We start from the raw sequence: 24258 nt of genomic DNA, 5'->3' as shown, positions 1-24258 counted from the left end.
TTTTGTATACAACGTCTGTAATAATAGTTGTATAAGTGACAGAAATAGTAGATATCGATAAAAGATATAAACCTATGCAAATAGCAAGTATCGTTAGCATCTCTTTTTCCATTACCTGACCTGTCCAGTGTAACGTTTTTGTTTCTAAAGCTAAACGTATACATTTCAGATCAAATATTTGTTCAGCACAAACACATTGGTCCTGAAATATTCTATTGCCTTCATAGTTTGACTAAACATACTTTAAAAGCGCTTCAAAACTTGGATTATGAGACTGATACTTTGTATATTTGTTAGATGTGGATACTTTGAGGGAATACATTAAAATAATTCAGTGTTACTTTTAAATAATCAAAATTTACGTGCTTAGATGCATTCATATTTGAACAATCCTCGTACAAAGTTTTGTTATATCAATAGGGGACATTTACATAAGTACAAGATTGTATATTACGAAATTCAGTGTACTTCAAATTTGACGTTTAATACGCATTAAAAAATAACTAACATTTAACTGATACCGTGCTGATTTAACAGATATTACAATGTATTATGTCTCGTTACTTTAAATGGGTATTGAATTAAATTGAATAAGTATAGGGATGTCATGATTAAACCTTAACTTAAAACAAAGAGAATCATTTTAAGATATTAAAACATTATCAATCAATACTGTAAAAAAATAAGATTTATAACGATTCTTTATTTGAAAATCACGCGATATTTGTAATGTGATATGTGACATTACAAAAACTGTTGGTTATAAAAAAAATAAATTACCCCTATTGTAATCATCAAATGTGTGTTTTGCCAACATTAATACTGATTAAATATCTATTCAAACGTTATAAGACAAAGTAGTACATTAATGTGTTACTAATCATGGCAAACATTGTACTCTTTGAGCATCTAAAAAGAATTTTTTTTATATTTGTAATGAAAGGACGCTTACATAATACTTATTTGTGTGGTATGACGGATAATTGAACGCAGACGTCAGCAGGTAGGGAGTTTGTTTTAAATAATTTGTCCGTGTAATACTAAATAACTGATTGAGTTGACAGTTACAATAAAATAAATATATTCGTCCTGAGAAGCACGAAAGTACGACAGTACAAAAGTACGGCTGCTAAACGCGACGGTATTATGGTAATAGTGTGATAGTAAGATGGCGAATAACGACGATACGATGGTGACAGTAAATTAAAGTGTAAAAGTGTCAGCATTGTACTGTAGAGCTCCGCCATTGTACTTCAATATTGTCAATATTGTTGCTTTCCACCAGCTTAGTAAAGAACCGTCGTAAGCGTAGTACTGCCGCCAACGTGATGTCACACTCCTGTCAAGCATGTGCCATTTATATCTCCCTCTAATATTTCTAGGGTGGATCGACGCCTTTAACCACTCTGCAACGAACGCTGTAAGAGTATCCACTATCCTCCAAAATATAAAATAACTAATATTTTTCTGGAGGGCAAGCCCATATGGGCAACCGGTGGCGAGTATAAATAAACTTAAATACACAAACACATAAGAGTATGCCTAGACCCCTGAAAAAGCATTGTATTCGATCACGAGACAATTTGTCCATGAAGGTTGCTACGCCTTTACTAAATTATCACTATTATGTGTAGTTAAATGCTCGTGCGCATCCCGGGGACAACTCTATTATTTGGGTCACATTTGAAATGGTTGCTATGAGAATTGTGTCTGCTAAAAACGAATGAATAGTTTGTTTACAAAATGATGAATTTGTGTCACTACATTTATTTGATCAATCAAACATTCACATATTAAGTCTATCTGTCATTCTTTTTACGATAATCACAGTTTGAAATTTTTTAATTTTCTTTCCACACTGTTCTTGTTTTTTTATTTATAATAATTTTCCTGCTGGCATTATTAATTGTACGGCTTTAATAAACTTTATGTTCTTTTTTTCAATTCTAATCCTTCATGATTCTTAAATGGAATACTAAACAGTGTTGAAAATTCAATACGGTATTACGATTGCTGTTACTAGGGGTCGTTAGATAGTTTGCACTTTACATTTATTTATTTCTCTTAATCAAACCGAGCCTGCAATTTTCACTTTTCACTCGAGATTTCATTTTCCCCCAGATTTATTACACTTCCTACATTGATGATGTAAATATATTTGTATTTTTATGTATAAAAGGAAAAAAAACCCAAACATAATGAACATATCACCTACTTATTAATACTATAATATAGAAACAAACACAATAACAAAATTATAACTTATTTATGGTACATTTATTTATTTCTTATCTATAGAGATATAATACGATCTAATTGAAATCAATATGTAGGCAAGAAATAATAAGTTCCGTGATTATTACTAAAAGATATACTATGTTCGTCCTTGAGTAAAATACTTTAATTACACAAATTAATCGCAATCTATGAAATTCTTACTGATTATGTCTCATTTGAATAGAAAAATAAACAAACTATATATGGGAAGCTCCATTCCATTTTACAGTTGAAATAAAGTTGGTCTTTTCTTTAAAAGAGCGCTAGTGTTTTGAATGACACTATATATTTATATTGTGAACACCCTAAGCTCATAGATTTCTAAACACAACATATTTACTTAGTGTGAAGTCAACATATCTTTATGTTATAAAGATATGTTATTTACAAAAAGACTGTGTATCAGTTATCAATAAACTCTAATATGAAATTTGAACATGGTTTATATTAAATTATACATCTTATCCAAAGTGTAATATATAAGATATAATTGTTACATTATATTCACGTGACAAATATTTATTTCATATTGAATGTAGACATAGCTAAAATCCTTTCTTGTTCCATTCTTATTTAATAGAAATAATTTATTGACATCTATACAATGAAAAACAATTTTTTAAATTCTGAATGCTTTTCCTAGAATAAGAATAACAGAATATTTTCTTGGAACTCTTATTATAATAAGATCATATATTCTTGGAACGTTAAAGTATATATAATTCAAATATTTAAAGTTTTTTAAAAAGACAAGAGGGCCATGATGGCCCCAGATTGCTCCTTTGGCCCATTAACCACATCCAAGCAATGTCTGCATCCTGACAACTTTTGATGACAATGAAGTCAAAAATGTGAACTCTAGTATGTAAACAAGGTTTAACAAAGTTATTTCCATAGTTGGCCAGCGTGACCTAGCTTTTTACTCCTGGTGACCCATATTCAAACTTGACCTAGAAATCATCAAAACAACCTTCTTAACCAATATTCAGGATATTTGGATTAAAACTGCAGCCACTAGAGTGTTATCGAGATTTTTCTATATTTTTGCTGCTGTGACCTTGTCTTTAGCCGAAAATGTCCCGTATTTAAACTTGACCTAGAAATCATCAAAACAACCTTCCTGACAAATATCCAGAATATTTATATAAAACCTGCAGCCACTAGAGTGTTCAAAAGATTTTTCTATTTTTAACTCTATTTTTAACTCCTGTGACCTACATTTTGAAAGAAAATGACCCATATTCAAACTTGACCTACAAATCATCAAAACAAATTTCCAGGACATTTGGATCAAAACTGCAGTTAGCTCCAGTGACCTTGTTTTTGATCCGAGATGACCCATTTTCGTTCTTGACCTAGAAATCATCAACATAACCTTCCTGACAAATTTCCAGAATATTGAAATCAGATCTGCAGTCACTTAAGTGTAAGCGATTTTTTTCTATTTTTAGCTCCTGTGACCTAGTTTTTGCTCGAAGATGACTCATATTCAAATTTTACCTAGAAATCATCAAAACAACCTTCCTGAAAAATATCCAGAATACTTAGATCAAAACTGCAGCCACTAGAGTGTTATAAAGATTTATCTTATTTAAGCTCCTTTGACCTAGTTTCTAAAGGGAAATTACCCATATTCAAACATGACCTACAAATCATCATAACAACCTTCCTGTCAAATTTCCAAAATATTTGCATCAAAACTGCCGCCACTAGAGTCTAAACAAGCTTCTCTTTTTAGCTCCTGTGACCTAGTTTTTGATCCAAGATGACCCATCTTCGTTCCTGACCTAGAAATCATTAAAGCAACCTTCCTAACAAATTTCCAGAATATTGGAATCAAACTGCAGCCACTTAAGTGTCAGCGATTTTTTTTCTATTTTTAGCTCCTTTGACTTAGTTTTTGACCGAAGATGACCAATATTCAAACTTGACCTAGTAATCATCACATCATTCTTCCTGACAAATTTCCAGAATATTTGGATCAAAACTGCAGCATCTAGACTGTTAACAATATTTTTTCAATTTTAAGCTCCTGTGACCTAGTTTTTGACCAGGGATGACCAATATTCAAGCTTGACTTAGAAATCATCAAAACAACCATTCTGACAAATTTCAAGAAATTTTAATCAAAACTGCAGCCACTAAAGTGTTAACAAGCTTTTTCTATTTTTAGCCTCTGTGATCTAGTGTTTTACCCGAGATGACCCATCTTCGAACTTGACCTAGAAATCATCAAAAAAACTTCCTGACAAATTTCCATAATATTTAGATAAAAACTGCAGCCACTAGAGTGTTAACAAGCTTTTTCTATTTTTAGCCCCTGTGACCTAGTTTTTTTGCCTGTAATGACATATTTTCGAACTTGACCTAGAAATTATCACAGCAACCTTCCTGACAAAGTTCTAGAATATTGAAGTCAAAACTGCAGCCACTAGAGTGTTAACACGATTTTTCTATTCTTAGCTCCTGTGACCTAGTTTTGACTTTGACCCTAAGTGAACCATCTTCCGACTCGATCTGTGTTTTATTAAGTAAAACATTCTGACCTAGTTTGATAATGATCAAATCAAAACTGTGACTGCTAGACTGTTAACAACCCAATTATTGACGCCGCACGACGCATGACGACGGACGCCGGACATAGCCCCATCACTATACCTCACCTTGACCACTTCGTGATCAGGTGTGATAAAAAGAGATAACTTTAGTTTTTATATCAGCTAGGTTTCAACCAAAAAGCAAAAATACAAGTTGTAGCGCACAATATTAGATTAAAAGAATACACTCCGCAAAGCAACGTACAATGTAAGTTGTCTTTGAGAGGTGTTTTACTGGAGAGATTTATTTATTGTAAATTTTTACTTTATGAAGAATTAAAAGGGGAAATTGTTGTGTAAAGGTTCGCTTTGGGGTGCACGGTATCTGTTTTACACAAAATCTAAATTATAAAATTCAATACACAACGTACGATTTGTTACGGTAGAGTTATTACTTTCGACGCAATAATAGATACGTTAAAATATGTTTTTTTATTAAATTACTTTGGAAGTATGAAGTTTTGAGGCGATTATATTTTCATTATAATTTCTTAAGATTAAACTCATCAAAATTATGTGATATATTTTTTTGATAAACAATCATTAAAAAAATATTGTTGCTACACCGGTGTTTTGTATCGGCTATAGTTGAAGGAAACGTTTATAAAATAGTGTTTATCATGGCAATACAATACTACAAGAACCGGTTGAACCGGGTGATACTCCCCGAATATGTTGTGCACACAGAAAAGAAAAAGTCTTGTAGTTCCAGAGTTATGTCCAGGACGAAGTTCAAAGTGCATTTATTCACACTTAGGCAATATTGAGTTACTGTTCTATACACTGCTCCTCTAACCAATGATATCTATCTACCTACAAAGTTTCTTGTTTCTCTTGTCAGAGTTATATACCGGACAAAGTTCAAAATGTAAATATGAACATAGAGCAATAGCTCCAAATTAGGGCAAGGCAGGGTTACAGTTCTTATGCTATGCACATCTACCCGATGCGATCTACCCACCTACAAAATGTCTTGTTCATATCTATTATACTTTCAAAACTATGTTCTGGCAATGTTCAAAGAGTAAAAATGAACAAAGGGAAATAACTCCAAAATAAGGCAAGGCAAAGTAAAGGCTCTTTTCGATGGCACTACTACACAATGGGATTTGTCTACCTACAAAGATTTATTTTGATATCTCTTGTAGTTTCAGAGTTATGTCCCGGGGGAGTTTAAATTGCTACAATGATAAAATGGCAATAACCTCAAAATAAGACAGAACATTGTTATGGTCCTTTTGCACTGCACTTCTACCAAATAAAATTATTTATCACTGTACAAAATTCTATGTTGATACTTCTTATAGTTTCAGAGTAATGTCCCAGACAAAGTTCCATGTGTAAAAATGACCATAGGGCAATAACTCCGAAATTTGGAAAGGTAGAGTTTGGGGTTTCTTTGCACTGCACCTCTACTTAATAAGGGTTTATATACCTACAAAGTTTCATGTTGGTACATATTATAGTTTCAGAATTATGTCCCAAACAAATTTCAAGGTGTAAAAATGAACAAAGGGCAATAATTCCAGTTATGAGATTTTTTGGCACTGCACTTCTACCCAATGAGATCTACATCTTCCTACAATGATTCATGTTGATATCTCTAATAGTTTAGAACTCTGTGACTAGGATGTGTCGCCTTGTGAACGGTATAGCTGTCATTTAGGCATTTTCTTCTACAATATAGGTTATTTATAAACACAGCTCTTACAATGTACATGCACCTTGAGCTTTAGTGGCAGTTGAACTGATTGCAACAATGTTACATCAGGATTCATAAAACTGTTATTTAATAAAAAAAAACCTTGGAATATTCTTACACTGACAGATCAGTGAAGGACTTTGTTATGAATTCTTAAGCACTGTACTGCAGGTAAATGAACAAGAACTGGTTGATCCGAGTGATGCTCCCCAAAAAGGTTTTAAATGCAAGAAAGTATACCTCTTGTAATTTCAGAGTTTTGTCCCGGACAAAGTTCAAAGTGCAATAATTCGAAATATAGGCAAGACAGAGTAACTATTCTTTTCACTGCTCATCAACTCAATAATATTCATCTACCAACACAATTTCTTGTTCATGTCTGTTATTTCCCGAAAAAAGATCAAAATATAAATATGAACAAAGGGCAATAGCTCCAAAATTAGGCAAGCCAGAGTTACAGTTCTCATGTACTGCACATCTACCTCATGAGATTTATCTACCTACAAAGTGTTTTGTTCATATCTATTATACTTTCAGAACTTTGTCCTGGACAATGTTCAAAGTGTACAAATGGACAAAGGCCAATTACTCTAAAAAGGCAAGGCATTGTTATTGTTCTTTTGCACGGCACGTCTACACAATGAGATATATCTACCTACCTTTTTTAATGTTGATATCCCTTCTAGTTTAAAGGTTATGTTTCGAACAAAGTTCAAAGTATTAAAATGAACAAAGGACAATAACTTCAAAATAAGGCAGGCAGAGCACTTCACTACTACCAAGTAAGATAATTTCATCTTGATACCTCTTAAGGTTATGTCCCGAACAAAGTATAAAATGTTAAAATAAACAAAGGATAATAACTACAAAATTAGGCAAGGCAGAACACTGCACTACTTCCCAGTGATATGGTTTCATGTTGATACCTCTTATAGTTTTAGAGTTTTGTCAGAGACAAAATTCACAGTATGAAAATGGACAAAGGACAATAACTCCAAAATAAGGCAAGGCAGAGTTACGGTTCTTGTGCAATTAGATCTATCTACCTACAAAGTTTCATGTTGAAATCAGTTGTTGTTACAGAGTGATTTCCCGGACAAGAAAAGCGGACGGACGGATAAACGGCGACTATATGCTACATGTTTGGGAGCATACAAATTGTGTCCGAAATATACCGATTTTAATGCCGCTGTTTTAATGTTCTCGTTTAAAATATAAGCAGCGATATCATTATCAAATGCTCGATAAAAAATGACCCTTGCATTTAAACCTGCAATAAACGTTACATTTTGTGTTAATTTTGTACAATATCGTGTGTCTATTTGTGAGTTTGCTTTTGTTTAATTTTCTCACTTCATATTTATACACAATCATTATACAGTGTTAAAATTGTTGTCATTGCATGATGTTGGTTTTGGATTTTGATAATTAAAGTGTATATATCGGTAAATGGTGATTACGACGAAACACATTATTAGTCGTCTGCATTTTTAACTGGAAGTAATGTACTAACCTAAACAAATCTTGAAAAGTTGTCTGTTATTTTGGTTAATTATTTCAAATATTTTAATCAAAACGCAGAGATAAAACGCATCAATGCGAGAATGATGACACCGCTGAAATAAGATACGCATAAATCTGAAACCTCTTATTTTAACCAAAATTGCAGAATAATAAGCAGAAATAAATACTTATACGGTATAAATCTTCGATGACCAGTTTGTTTGCCTATCACAGCGCACAGGGAAATCTGTTATTATTTTATTTAATCTACATGTATGTATTAATAATATAAACAAGTGATACAAGTAGTGGCCACGCATTACAAGCACGGTTTCGTAAAATGCATTCACACGTGTAAACTGTATAATATATCCTCTATTCAACCAAAGTTATTATAGAAGTTAATATATGAAAGAGTTAATACCCAAGTTCTACTACAAACTCTTCATTAAAACCTGTAACATTGCAGGAAATAACTAACATTTCAATATTTATATTGAGTGTCAAACTGTCGTCCATGATGCAGGTGTGTTTATGTTCCAAGTATTTTCATTGGCTGATGAAAAAAACCGCTAACCGTCGCTGCTATACCCTGTCTTTATCCGGATTATTATTATTCATTAGACAATGAAATTGACAGTCACTAGGAGAAATAGGGTTTATGCATGGAACATACGGGCTCATTCAAAATGGAAGCCGAGGATAGAAATGATCAAAACAAACAATAATTGTTACAATAATTTGTACCAAAAATTAATGAGTTGATTGTGGTAGATGATTGATTTTTAACTGATTAAATGATTAAACTTTTTTTATATGAGCATACATTTGCATTAGATATTGTTTTAACAAACCAAAATATTACGAACGTGTGTAAAATGAAACACGAAATGTTAATTTTAATAATATTTTGTCCATGTATCAAAGTGAATCATTTTTTTTTAAATTATCGATTCTTGTATGAATGTTCAACAATCAAAAAATGAAAAGCTGTCGTATACTGCGTTCTGATTACTTTTCATGAATAGAACAATTTTGAGTTGTATCCATTGTTATAATATATATAATATTATATAAATACTAATAGGAGGAAAGAAAAAAGGCAGAATCCCCGGTGTCTCAGCGTATTACTAAGATGTCGAGTTTTTTTTTCAAAAGCAATAACAAATTTAACCCTCCTGGCAATAGTACATTATGGAACTGACTTTTCATTCAATTAACTAAATCTATATCCGTTGTCATTTCTGACTAGCATTTATCCAATAACTCACGAATTATGCAATACGCATTTTGCTCCTCTTTCAAATTGCAATGCAACTCATAGGAACGCTGGAACAGGACCGCATATTGCGGCGCATAAATGGCTTTACATATTGTTTCTCCGACCTTTGAATATCTTTTTATATTATGCGAGCGGGTGGTCTTTAATTATCTAATCTCAATTAAATATAATCTGCTAATTTACAAATCAGTCAAATTTACGGTATATTAAAAAAAGTAAAGGAGTGGCATCCGCCATTTACCGAAACGTTCGGTGTAAGTTATCCCCCTTGATATGCTTGATTTTTGTTTTAATTTTTCTAGTAATGAATACGAGATGAGTGCCTAAAATATTTATCTATGGATCATGTTTTAATATTCTTTTTTTTCAGTTAGGCAAAATCAGTTGGACCATATTACTAAAGTGTCTGTTTTCTCCATTTTAACAAATCAATACACGATTACGCCCGTTATAATGCCGCCTATACATGTCAACACGTGTAAACAATAAACCGTTAACGTTATATCCGGACGATACCTGATAGTTGACAAAAATAACGGGAACAAAATTCTGAAAAAAATAGTAATCAATTGTAGCCAAAGCTGAAAACGTTGCGGCAAATGGCGGATGTCACTCCTTGTCTTTTTTTATAATACCGTAAAATTTGACCAGTTTTAAAAGAGACAGATTGGGTTCAATTTTCAATTAATAATATATTTTTTGAGTCCATACACTCGGATAATACTAAAAGTTACCTACCGGCTCTTTTGTTAAAAGCGGTCTAGTAAATCACTTACCGACCGGTTAACAGGTCTGCAAATAGATACCGACCGGTTATTGTTCTATTGTTCTCTATACAATAGAAAATATGTGAAGTCGAGAAACTCGTGCATTACAGTACACAACAATATTCACCGTAAAATAACGCTGAATTGTGGGGGGGGGGGGGATAATGACCACTTTGAATAGGAGAAAGGGTCGATATATATTTTAAAGATTATTCGAAATTAATTAGCGCATACGGCTGTAAGTACCCTCATAACTTAAAGTGAGAAAAACGAACTGGCTTACTGTTCTAGCGTCGAAGTTTTGTATTTCGCCGATATTAATGAGTATAACAACGCACATTAAGCCTTTCTTTAAAGTTTGATTTTTGGTATACTTAACACATTTGCCGAACTATATAGCTTCATAAGATACTAGTTTTCAGTATTTATTTCCACAATTATGTCGGAATTTGCACAATCCTGCATTATTTTAACAATTCTGCATTATAGGATATATACGACGATTTTATTATTGGGGCATATCGAATCAAAGTCAACTTCTGCATCTTTCTTTTTTTCCAAAATATTACTTTCAGTGAGAGTATAGTTCATCTTAAGTATAAGGCCGTTTTTCTCATTTTGTCCCAGTCATTTTTACATTACAATTTGGATTTTGTATACCAGTACCAAGAATACGACTTGCGCTTCCATTCTAGACCGCGTGCTTACATGCCGTCTTATAACGGATAATGCTAATTAAGAATACACGGAAAGAAAATTCTTCCAAACAAGGAAGAACATTTAAAATCAGCCATCATAAAAAACAACAACAACGGTGTAACTACATGTATGACTAATATTTATTCATAGAACCCCGTCTTTTACTTTCCTTTGAAAAAATCGTATATTTAAATTATATAAGAAATAGCCTGATCATCTATTTACCATGAAATTTATTATATATAAAGATGAAGTGTTCCGTTTTTATGATTAGAAAACATTTAATCTTCCTCAGCATTTGTTTATATCATGAATATGTTATGTATTCATATATCAAATAATGATCTTACCTTTCCCTACTCGACAAGTTCTGTTTTCATTTTCTGTGACTCAACTCAACAAGTACATTACCTAACGAAACCCCACGAAAATCACGAGAATATTCAAATAACAACTGATTTGTGAACGAATAAATTACAAGGGCATAGCGGATGGTATCTTTGCTTGGTTTTGGAATGCTTTCTTAAACATGATAAAGTAAATAAGTAGTATGTTTCTTGTGAGTAATATTATATAAATAACACATGGGTTTGTGGGTAACAGTAAAAATATCATCCCGAGAAAAATACTGTTACCCGAGGCGTAGCCGAGGGTAACAGTATTTTTACGAGGGATGATATTTTTACTGTTACCCACAAACCCATGTGTTATTTATTTTATTACCCCGAACAAAAATACTGAGATGATCTGAAATTGTCAACTAAATCTAACTGTAACAAAAATAAACCAAGAGTAACAATAACTAAACTGTCCTTACCTTTTAAGTTTAAAGTGTACTTTACTGTATGCCTACTTGAGAAGTTTTCTTTTTCTTTTATTCTTTAAGCATGTGATGATATCTACAAACCATAAACATACAATAAGCTAGGTTTTATTTAGGAAACAAAACACTAACCCATTTACACGGTTATGATCTGTGAAATCTGATCCTTCTGTTTCCAGAATATTCTTAGCATGGTTTTTGACAAAATTACGATGATATCCTATGTCCACCATATCTGTAACGTTTCACTGATTAAATTTGTTAAATAATCCTTTGTTGCATGCTTAAATCTTCTGCATGTTCCAGTTTGACACATAATTATTTACATTGCAATCACTTCCGTTGAAAACGGATGTTCACTTTTTGACTATTGAGCAAAAAGATATTTTATACGCGAAAAGCACACCAGGGTGCAAACAACTAAATTTTATGAGTGTCATAGTGACTCCAGAGGAGAAATTAATGTCCTATCGGGGTTAAACGTTGAAAATAAGAATGAATCGAGAAAAAAAATGGCGGCCATTTTATTTCATTTTATTTAGGAAATAGACCACGTGACCGCTTAAAAATACTGTTACCTATGTAACAGTACAAAATTTTTAGTCACGTGGTACACTTGCATTAACAGTAAAAATAACTCCCAGAGGCCTATGGGAAATTAGCATTACGAAAAAAGTGAGGGGTAATAATAATAAATACTGAGCTAAAACTGACGTATGGATAGAAAAACAAAAGAGCATGTAGGTAAGATAGTTACCGCACCCGGAATAGGTCTGCATAGTATTTACAGACCCTGTGGCCTTTTAAAAACCTCGATCGCTACGCTCTCTCGGTCTTCAAATCGCCACCCGGGTCTGTAAATACTATGCAGACCTATTCCTCGTACGGTAACTATTACATATTTAGATGTAGCAGAAACGTTTTTAAAAACCGTTACAAGATCGAAAATATACGCCGCAATCTGCGGTCCCGTTCTCGAGTTCCAATGATGCAACTCAGCCATGTCAAACCAGTATACAAAACAACATGTATTTAAATGACCTGCTAAAGTTTTATTACACGTGCAAATCGTGCCATAATAGATCGTTTGTTTGAAAAATCAATACTCTTTCTAACGGTATATCATACATGTAACTCAACGTGCAAATGATGGTTAAATTGAATGGTTGTCACTTATTAAAATATGCGCCTAGTATTAAGATAGTCCAATGGGTAATACATTACCTCCACTTTGAAAAGTATTCAAATAGGCTAGAATAACTTGTCAACTACATTGGAATTGATGGGCGTAGGTTCAAACACCAGAATGGGCATCTTTTTTTCTTTTAAACGTTATTTATGTATTTTTCAGATCCTTTGTGGAAGAGAAAATTGCTTAATTTTAATTATATAGTTATTGTAGGTATTAATTTGCTAAAAAACGCCTAATTTAACAGCAAATATGATACCAGATATTTTCAAAGTTTAAAAAATAAAAATTACACGGTAAAAGTATTTCATATTTCGCATAATCAATCAATATACTTCAAATAAAAACTTAGGCAAACTTTGATAAATGCCCATTATTGTGTTTAGTTTAAAGTATATTTTAAATAAGGCTTTTCATATAAAAATTGTCAAATAAGTGTTTAAAGTAGGTAGAGTAGGGTAACATTTTTATACATATGAAAAGCATTTTTGGTTTAGAAACAATCATTTTGCTTGTATAATTTGTTACCTGATTTTATTTCTTGACAATATCCAATAGGAAAACATTTTTCATAATAATGATATTATAGATTATTTATAGTTTCTTCATTTCTGAAAAAAAAACCTTCTTAAAGCAAAGGTTTAGATATATGTATAATATGTAATAGAAAGAGCACCGAAACACGAGGCTATCTGATTTGTACGAGGGGGTGTAGCCCCCGAGTATTAATCAGATTGCCGAGTGTTTTGGTGTTCTTTCTCTTTTGTATCATAGTCAAACATAAAAGCACGTTCCCTGTTGTCACAATAAGAAACCCCGGCAAAAATGAACCAATGAACGAACATCTGAATATGACATTTCTGTCGCTTTCCCTTTCTCTGCCGTCACAATATGTAAACCCCAGCAAAAAAGAGCCAATCAATGGGCATGCTCTGGAGTGCGGGTAACTAATATCCGCACTCCAGTTAACGCACTGTGCATGTATATGTATACGATTTAACCCCGATACATTTTCAACAGAAAGGTCTCCAAACTATGATACAAATAAGATATATATGTATATATATATCTCCATAACTCATAAACCCTACGGTAAATTTTGTTTAATTGTTGCATACAGGTGACCTTTAATAAAGACATATAACAGTCCTATGTTCTCAATTGTACAGTTCTTTATAATGCTCATTAAATATGGATATAGAATTATAGATTGATCTAAGTACCAGTGGTTAATATGTAATAGAAAGAGCACCGAAACACGAGGCTATCTGATTTGTACGAGGGGGCGTAGCCCCCGAGTATAAATCAGATTGCCGTGTGTTTTGGTGTTCTTTCTCTTTTGTATCATAGTCAAACATGACAGCACGTTCCCTGTTGTCATAATACGAAACCCCAGAAAAAATGAACCAATGAACGAGCATTTGAATATGACATTTCTGCCCCTTTCCCTTTCTCTGCCGTCACAATATGTAAACCCCAGCAAAAATGAACCAATCAACTGGCATTATCTGGAGTGCGGGTAACTGATACCTGCACTCCAGTTACCGCACTGTGCATGTATATGTATACGATTTAACTCTGACATTTTTTCAACAGAAAGGTCCCCAAACTATGATACAAATAATTATAATTTGTAAACGAATAGATTTAGTAAATTTTAGGTGAGGTAAGGAAGAATAGGACATCACTAAATACAGATTAACAACTGCAACAAATATGTCAAGAATAACAAAACATGATCTACGTTGCTCAATTCGAAACGCATATTTGCAAACAAAATTTAACACATTAACCTGACGCTGCGGTTTTAATAATCATTTTTAATAAAGAATGTCATGTCATACTGTACACCTACGTAATTCTAAATTAGTCTTTGTGATACTATCTGATACTAATAACTTTTTATCTTTGTTTAGCTTCAGTTTCGTTTGATTTAAAGATTAATATGGACGACGATTTAAGTAAAGACGCATTTGCTATTTCACCAAGGCAACCAGAAGACCAAACAAATTCGCATACACAGACGATTCAAGACAGGAGTTCTTTTCCAATAAAAGATCAAAAGGAGCAAAATAACTATCTACCACCAGACACCAGAAATATTACTTGTTCTCCAGGACAACACGGGTATAACCAGTCTCAGTCAGAAAATGATTTAGAGGAAATTTATACTAGACAAGTAGAACATAAGGAAGAAGTAAAAGTAAAAGATATGGGTGATGTAGACATCGCGCATACAAAGGATGAAACGGAAATCAAAACATCTGAAACACGAGAAACACAAACATCTCGGGAAGGCAATAATGATAACCAGGATAGGCAAGTACATATGAATAATCAACGGAAAGAACTCTGTCTTCCACCAAATCCACCACTGGATTGGCGTTTGAATGAACTTCTTGATTGCATAGCGACTAATGTTGACGAAACAAAATTAAAAAGAATAAAACTAATGTTTACAGGTATGATGTTTTTGACAAGTTCAATAAGAATGCAATCACGATATAGATTTACACATCATGACAAGAATTAGGTCGACTCGAACTGGTGAAACATAGTGATTTGTAAACATGTTAAACCTACCTACAAATTTTCTTTAAATTTCCAGTAAACCCGAAGCTGTGACGGGTAAATGCTCATATCACTTTTGTCATTTAGCTTTGTAATATATCATTATCATTTCAATGTTTTGCTGTTTAGAGCCCGTCACTAAGTTGAATCGTAAATTCATTCTAAGATATTTTATTTCCAATCCGTGAAGATCGTTAAGCATGATATTAATGTTGTGTTTTATGCTAGTTATGTTCCTTTTTTTTCTGTTTCAAGTTGGTTGGATTTAATACTCCCACTTATATATTTATTTTCACAAAATCTTTTATATATGACATTTGATGTCTTGTATGTTATATGCATACTTTATAACTGCTATCAAAATTCCATTTTAATAGGTTCGCCCAATGTCTTCATGTCGACTTACATGCTTTGTTTCCCATTGAAGGTTCCGTAATAACCGTTGTGAAGACATCTGCGGATGTTTCTAAATCCGAAATTTGAAGTCTGTAAATATGTTGCCAGGGAATGGTAGCTTACAATAACCACTTCCATCCATGGACAAAATTGCATTTTTGCCGTTTTGGGCGTTTATTTCTCTATTTATTATTGATTTTTGGTGCAATTAATAAGGCATATGTTATAAAATTTAATAATTGTTCAGCCAGTAACATTACCTTGACCAAAACATCTGCGAACTGTGTAAGTGAATCAACTTTTATGATTATAATTATATTCACGCACCTGAGGTCGTTTATTCATATATGACACAGTGCGAACGATAGCGATTGCTTAACTAAAGAAAGGTATTTTACGTATGGGTGCACAACTGCTTATCATTAATCCATTTGTTAACAAAGTTGGTTTCATAGAATAAGATTATTAACTAGGTATATACATCGGTGTTCAATAAACACGCGGAAAAATGCTGTTTTATTTTCAATACTCATGGGATTTTCACGTTCTCTTTACATGTTGAAAATAAACGTACAGTTTACGTATACACAAAATGTCAATAAAAACGGATTAAACTTAATTAAAAATAACATGTATCTCTAAGGTAATTCCATTCAAATCGACCTAACGTCGTAACAACGTCACACATGTGCTCATATTCAGCTCTTCGTGTATAATTCAGTATATTGTACCGATACTATAATCCGCGAATTGTTGTGAGACGATAATTGTCGAGCAGCTTTAATGTCCAATGACGTGATTTGACGTTACAATCCTGGGACTTCCATTGCGCTTGTCGTCATGAAAGCTTTGCTGGACGTCTTGAAATCATGTATGACTCTTGTACATTGCCGTTTTCTTAATCGCCTGATCATATTCCTTGAGCATTGTGTCTTTCTTTAAAACCCCGTTTTACACGCAAAATTATTATGAAAATGTTCTTCTTCAGCCAATTTAATGCATAAGCATACAATGTGGTCGTTAAACGGATCATTGGCGTCACACAATAACATGACGTCAAATACACTACGCCAACGAATTGCGCGTAAATACGGTTTGGTGATAATGGCACGATAAACATTAAAATGCGACGTCATTATTTAACAGCGAATATCTGAAAAAAAGAACCAAAGTGGGCCGGTTATCGTTATATGTGGTTTCCATAGCTACCGTTTCCAACATATGATACCACTGATATATGACTGAACAGCAGTCTTTGCTGAAAATTCTTTAAATATGTTTGACGTCTATAAAACTGTATAAGGTTAATTCAGCTTAGTAATACTTAAAAAAGGGAAATGGCGACAAGTCTCCGCGTATTTATTGAACACACCTCTTGCGTCTGTTTAACGAAAACGACATCATATTTCAATCTATTTAATCATAGTTACGCGATCACAAACAAAATTCTATAAGTGCCAAAAGCACAATAAGGCATTTATGTTGTATTTGAATGAGGTCGTTGGTTCAAGCCATTTTTTAACATGTTTTCTTTTTCTTTGAAATGTCTTTTTTCGTTAAGGCACTTTTATTAAATCAAAATACACGCCAATTATGATAATAAGTGCCTGATAAAAATACAACAATAGCAAACGTTCCACCATGAACGTCGTATCTTCTATAGTTTTAAATATTGTTCTATAAAGCATCAAAACATTCAATGGCGCTGCAGAATAGCTAAACATTATTTGCTACAGTGTGTGAAATATAACGTTTAGTATCTGAAATCTACATAATATTTATTCAACGTGTTAATTAGTATGCTAGATCAATGATTAGGATTAAATTGCTTCACCCGTTTTATAATTTGAGCCGCGTCACGACAAAACCAACATAATGGGTTTGCGACCGGCATGGGTCGAGACCAGCCTGTGCAACTGCACAGTCTGATCAGGATTCATGCTGTTTGCTATCATTTTCTCTACTTGCAAAAGGGTCGGTAAGCGAACAGCATGGATCCTGATCAGACTGCGCGGATGCGCAGGCTGGTCTGGATCCATGCTGGTCGCAAACCCATTATGTTGGTTTTGAGGTGACGCAGCTCATTTGTGTTTGTAGTTTAGGTGTGAGTTCAAGTTAAATAAAGCGGGTTTTAATTCATGCTAAAGGTATATTGAAACGATGTTATAGAAAACTATATAATAATAATATGCCTTCAAAAGTATATCTTACTTGCAGACGGTTAATAAAATGATCATATCACATTCTCTTCCAGGACCAAACGGAATAGGTAAAGGAGTTCTTGAAAAATGTAACTCGTGTGTTGAATTGTTCACAGTCTTGAAGCAACGAGGGTATATATCGAGAGATAATGTTTTGTATTTGAATAAAATTCTTTACGTTTTGCAAGAACATGACTTACTTCAGAAAACAGTTGAGTATTGTATGAAGGAAGGCGACGTCATATATTATTACTCTGTTGACAGACGACCTGGTAATATATCATTTGATTTTTTTCTTTTGAAACTTCAATTTCTAAACAGTCCCAAATGTAAGTTATGAAATAAGTGCGTTAAGCTTTGATAGATGTCAAATAGATGAATAAAATAGTTCGATATTACTCATATTGAACTCTTAAATGTAAGAAAACAGTCAAAAATACTTAACTTAGTTGTAATTACAATATAGTCTGTTATTTGTTTTAATACTTCGATTGCTTCTCGCAAAAATATAAATATATAAAACGTTTAAATTATCGATAACTAGTTATCTTTATTTTTCGTTCAACAAATACGAACTACCTATAAGCTATATTAAATTTCAATGAAATTAAATATCTTAAAAATATGTAGAAAAAAAATATTTTCTAGATGTCGGGGAAAAGGAGATAAAGATCCACGTCAAAGCTGATGTTCAAAATTACAACAAAGAACAACTTGATCTGTTACGTAACGTCGTGGCTAGTATTGCTTGTATTCCCCCTGAAGAAATATTGATATCTGCTGTTGAGCCAGGATCAAGCTTCATCATCATATTTACGATGCCTGAAATGTATGCCGACATACTACAAAGCATGTTAGAGAAGAAAGTGAATCTTCGAAGATTTACAGCCATAGATGTGGATATCATCATAATAGATGGCAAACAATACGATGTTACAGGTTAGGACTTTCAAACACTACACAAAATGAACTGTGTCCGATATAAATTTTTCCCAATGAATAATTCAACAACTTGTTGGCAATATAGCCATCAGAAGGAAATATCATGTAAAGTTGGAAATATTTGACATTTTTTACACGTCTTCTATTTTCTTTTGATTTTATTCTTTTTTTAAACAGGGGTGGGGGAAGCAATAATAAACATGTTCCCTGGTATGAAGAGTAATAAGATTAATATCAATTAACTGACTTGGGGAACTAAATTTGACCAGTAGAATACAATTCTCACCGAAAATATGTAAATATAGCTCTATGCAACAGCTTCGAAAATTTTAATTGTCCCCCGCCTTTTATGAAGAAAAAAAGGGGATAAAAAATAGGCTCCATCCTTCTGTCCGGCCGTCCGTCCGTTCGTCCTGACGTCCATCCTTCACACTTTCGTGTCCGGTCTATAACTTTGTCATTTATCGAAGGAATTTAAAATAACTTGGCACAAGTATTTGTTATAAAAGGACGATGTTGCACTTGTTTATTCAAGGTCAACATTGTCTTTTTGAGAGTATATGTCGTGTTCGGTCCTTTACTTTCTTATCCTTGAAGGGATTTTGTAAATATATGCCACAATTGTTCACAATAATGAGACAATATGTCATGCACAAAAACCGGTCATCTATCTCCAAGGTCAAGATGAAACTTGAAGGTCAAAGATTAACATATTCTGTATATTTTCGGTCCATGATTTTTTCGTAGATCAAAGGATTTTGAAAATACTTAGCACAAATAGTCTCTATAATAACACGATGTGTCATGCACATCACCTGCATCCCTAGCTCCAAGGTCAACGTCACAATTAGAGGTCAAAAATTAACGTAGTCTGTTGTAGGGTATATTTTGTGTCTGATCAAGAACTTCTTCATAGTTGAAGAGATTTTAAAATAACTTGGCACAGAAAGTCACAGTAATAAGACGACATGTCAATTACAACACCTTCACCCCTACCTCCAAGGTCAAGGTCACACTTAGATGTCAAGTCTAACAGAGTCTGTTATAAAGTATATTTTGTGTCCCGTCCATAATGAGGTTGGGGAATTTTGAAATTACTTGGCACAAATAGTCACAATGATAAGATGATCACCTGTGTCCCTACCTCTAAGGTCACACTTTGAGGTCAAATATGTACATAGTCTGTTATAGAGTATATTTTGTTTCTAGTCCATAACTTTTTCGTAGATTAACGGACTTTAAATATACTTTGCACAAATAATCACAATAAAAAGAAAATATGGGTCCCTACCTTCAAGGTCACACTTAGAGGTCAAAGATTAATATTATCTGTAAATGGGTTTATTTTGTGTCCAATCTATAACGTCTTCATAGTTCAACGGATTTTGAAAATTCTTGGCACAAATATTTAAATAATAAGACGATATGGCATGCACAACACCTGCAACCCTACCTCCAAGGTCAGAGTCACACTAAGTGGTCAAAGCTTAACATAATAGATTTTTAAATTCCATGTTTCATTTTATTTCTTTAATAAATTTTCTGTTGCATTGGCAGATCTAGCTGTGATCATAATTATGTACTGAAAGTACTGAGAGCCATACCAAAATCTTTTGAAATAGCACACTTTAATGCTTAATATAAATTTTCCCTGAGGCGGGGGAAGTTGGCAACTCTGTTACAAATTCTTGTTTACAATTATATCAACATGCAATCAATCTATAATACTTTTCTAAAATATGTATGCATCCTTTATTTCTTCTTTGTTCAGTTTAAAAAGTAAATCAAAAAAGGCAAAAATATTAATTCGTAAACAAGTTTATTGCCGGGATTTCGTAAAGTTAAAGCCTTGTTATATGCATTTAATGCTCGACTGACGCATTTGGTCTCATAAATGTAGCCCTCTATTCAACTATATCATCCACTACACCCTCTCATCAACACATCGATATTGTTTTCAATACAAAATAGCAGCATCACAGTAATAAGTTATATCACAGCTGGCTGGAATTGATTAGATATATACAAAACATGACCCTTGTTAGTGAAAAGGAATATATGTTTAAAATACGAATCTGAACTGAAGCGAAATATCTTACTTTTAACGCTTAATTTTGGTCGATAAATTCAATTCTTTTGGACGTGGAAAGGAATATGATTTGATCATTTTGATTATCAGTCTGCGGGTAAAATATATCGAATAAATACTCATTCTTGTTGCTGTCTAGTTGAGCTGTAGAAAATTTTATGATATATTTTGAGCAATTGGCTAGTATGATGGTGATTGACATATTATTAAAAATGAAATTGTTAAGGATTGCATGTAAAAACGACCTTTATGATAAAAAGTCTGTCCCCTCACTTAAACAATATAACGTTACCGATATACTTTAATAAAAAAATGTACGAGTTAAGTTTTGCATAGTAAGAAATAATATTGAACATGATCAGGGTAAAATGTACGGGCATTTTGACGTTTACCTGTGCAGACATCATTGATAATTGGATGGGCATAAATTCACTTCAAGTTGGCGTAGAGTACATGTATGAACATAGTTATTGTCTTTTGAAACAATCCGATAATATAACCACGTTTCAATCATAAATGTAATAAGATATATTTTACTATAGGGCAAGATGCTGTCATAGATGTAAGTGAGCAATGTCAGGAACTCATGAATGTATATAAACAACTTGCAAAAACAAGAACTGATCTCGAAGAAATGGAGATTATCAATTTGAATTACCAAAAAGAACTTGAGGAGGTATCAGATCGACTGAAAAAGGCCGAATCGACTATGAACTCTTTAGAATCCCTTGAAAAAGGGAATTCAGAACTTGCGACATTATGTTCGGTGTTGCAATCAAAGTATGGTGTAACAGAATCGTCTATTGAAAACTTTAGGCTATTGATGGCAGAAGCAACTAATAAAGATCAGGACAAAGAACTCATACAAAGAATAATCAGAGCAAATACAGAAATTGTGGCGGCATGTCATCGCAACCGGAACGAGTTAGAACACCAGGAGAGGAGTATAAAAACTGAAAAGAAGAAATTGATTGAATTTGAATTGAAACATGATTTAGCCAGTGGTATTAGGACTGCGAAAGAGGTACTGGTTGAATACTTCAGTGTGTTGCTGAGAGGTATTATATATATTACAGTCATCAGATATCTATATTAAATATGGGTTTTCACTCGCTGCAAGTTCTGGAAGTTTGATAATTATCTCTTAGAATCTAAGAAAATTTGGTTTACGTATTCTGCAATTAATTAATTTCGTAACATTGTGTCTCTTGGCAGTTACATGTTAAATGAAAATGTTTTCGCTTGATCAAAGTTCTTTATACTTTATATCCAAGTAATTACTTTTCATGTTCGATTTTCAGTGTTACAAGTCATGATCACCGACATAATGGACATGTCTGCTTATATTTTTTTTTTTGTGATTCAACTACGCCATATCCTTGTTATAAATTTATTGATGTGTTCTGCTTAAATTGGTGTGAACGGTAGCTTGCAGTTCCAACTACCTTCAATGAATACGCAGATGGAACAGTTTTAATTAAGCAATTGTATTACTTCTTCAACAATTTCATTATATTTCTTTTGTTGAAAAGAAATTTGCTAAAAAGTAATATAACGGGACAATAATTATGTTATCTGTCCTTTGAAAGCGCGTCACTCAATTTTCAGGTATAATATTTTGAACGTTTTGCAATCATTCAAATACTTACAAAAAACTGTTTTTTACAGCTTATTTTCTTAACCATCAAACAATGAAATTGCTCATTTAGAAAAAATTATTCGGTGGACATATTGTCAGGAGAATGACTGCCTTGATGTTTTTTGTTTTTTGTTTTTTTTTTTTAATTTAAGTAAAGATTTCGTAATAAAAACTAGAACCAATTTCCGAAATGTTGAGTCTGGGCATTGCAATATATATTGAAATATTCTCAGTTGGAGACTTAATTTTTTAATTTACACTTTATTTTAGGTTTTGTTTGATCCTTTTCTATTTCAAATCATATATTCTTTTAAACAACAAACTCTGATTATTATTTACACCCAAAACAAAGAACTCTGATCATTAGCTACACCCAAGACAAACATATACCATTTATTTACCACTTGTACAAAATATCTTTTCACGTATACGTCTTTTTACTAGACAACTGGCGAGCCCAAACTCTAAACAACTAATGATCAAACATAACAATAAAGTCAGCGCAAAAATGAAGAACACAAAATGAATATTTTTACAAATCTAAGATACTTAGTTAACCACAGACATTCAGCCAAAATATTTACCTCACAAATCTAATCAGCTTAAGAAAACAACTTAAACTAAAACACCCAATATTTACAGTTATCTTCAAAAACAAAGCATCAGACAAGACAATATCACTCAATACAACTCGATCAATATCACCTAGATATTGTTACTCAACAACAAAATATAACAACAATATGCAACAACCACAACCAATGAATCCTTATCAATAAAGATCACCACAATTAGATTCAACCGACATCAACAAATTAACAAAACCCCATTCAAATCAACAATCTTCTAATTTAAATAAAACGCTACACAATAACATTGTGCTTTCCCCAAACTGCAAAACTCACATGATGCTTGCTTAACAATTTGACATTTACGTGTAGAAATATTATATTCAATTCAAATATCTTTATTCACTCAGGTATTTATAAAATACATAAGGGGTTTACAAAATAATATTTTACAATATATATGTTCCGGTTGTAAAGTCGTGAAAAGAAATGCAGTATTAATAGTCATTTAGTTATTATTAAACAGAAATAAAAAATATATAATATACATTTTTAATGTTTTAAAGAAAGAAATGGGGGTTCAGGTGCGGAGATATGAGGACCTTATATAACACAAGTTTGCTTCTTTAAAAAGAAGCATGCGAGTGGTCTTTTTGCAGCTGTTGAAGATTTGTTAATTTAGAAAATATTTGGAGATATAAAAGACACCAGAGATTTTCCAAAACGGGCATAAAGTATGTTAATCAAACAATTTTAAGTCCCAGATTTACATTTTTAATGTATATATCATTTGATTGGAATAAACAATATATACTGTTGCATGCCTCCAACCACAATATGGCAAGAAAATCAAACTTGAGAAAAAGTTGTGTCATTTTCGCCATTTGCGCCAAAAATCTCCGATGCGAATTTTAGTCATACCAGTTCAAAAGTGAAAGTAGCAGCAACTTTTTGGTACACCGTTCACTCGGTCATTTGATAGTGCGATTATGTTCACTGTTCCTAATTTTCG

The 24258-nt window shown here is 32.8% G+C and overlaps 1 protein-coding gene across 1 annotated transcript in view; it reads left to right on the top strand.

The window, feature by feature from the left end:
* Positions 1 to 24258, top strand: part of LOC132732790 (uncharacterized) — a 52417-nt gene that overhangs the window by 13959 nt on the left and 14200 nt on the right. Inside the window, exons 2-5 of the mRNA XM_060719301.1 lie at positions 14756 to 15301; positions 18061 to 18279; positions 18656 to 18946; positions 21581 to 22096. Of these exons, the coding sequence (XP_060575284.1) occupies positions 14785 to 15301; positions 18061 to 18279; positions 18656 to 18946; positions 21581 to 22096 (1543 nt within the window). The 5' untranslated portion in view covers positions 14756 to 14784. The remainder of the gene's footprint in view (positions 1 to 14755; positions 15302 to 18060; positions 18280 to 18655; positions 18947 to 21580; positions 22097 to 24258) is intronic.

The sequence above is a fragment of the Ruditapes philippinarum genome, unplaced genomic scaffold (assembly GCF_026571515.1).
Source record: "Ruditapes philippinarum isolate M1 unplaced genomic scaffold, ASM2657151v2 ctg963_1_1_1_1, whole genome shotgun sequence".
Lineage (NCBI taxonomy): Eukaryota > Metazoa > Mollusca > Bivalvia > Venerida > Veneridae > Ruditapes > Ruditapes philippinarum.
This window is presented reverse-complemented; position numbering and strand designations above follow the sequence as displayed.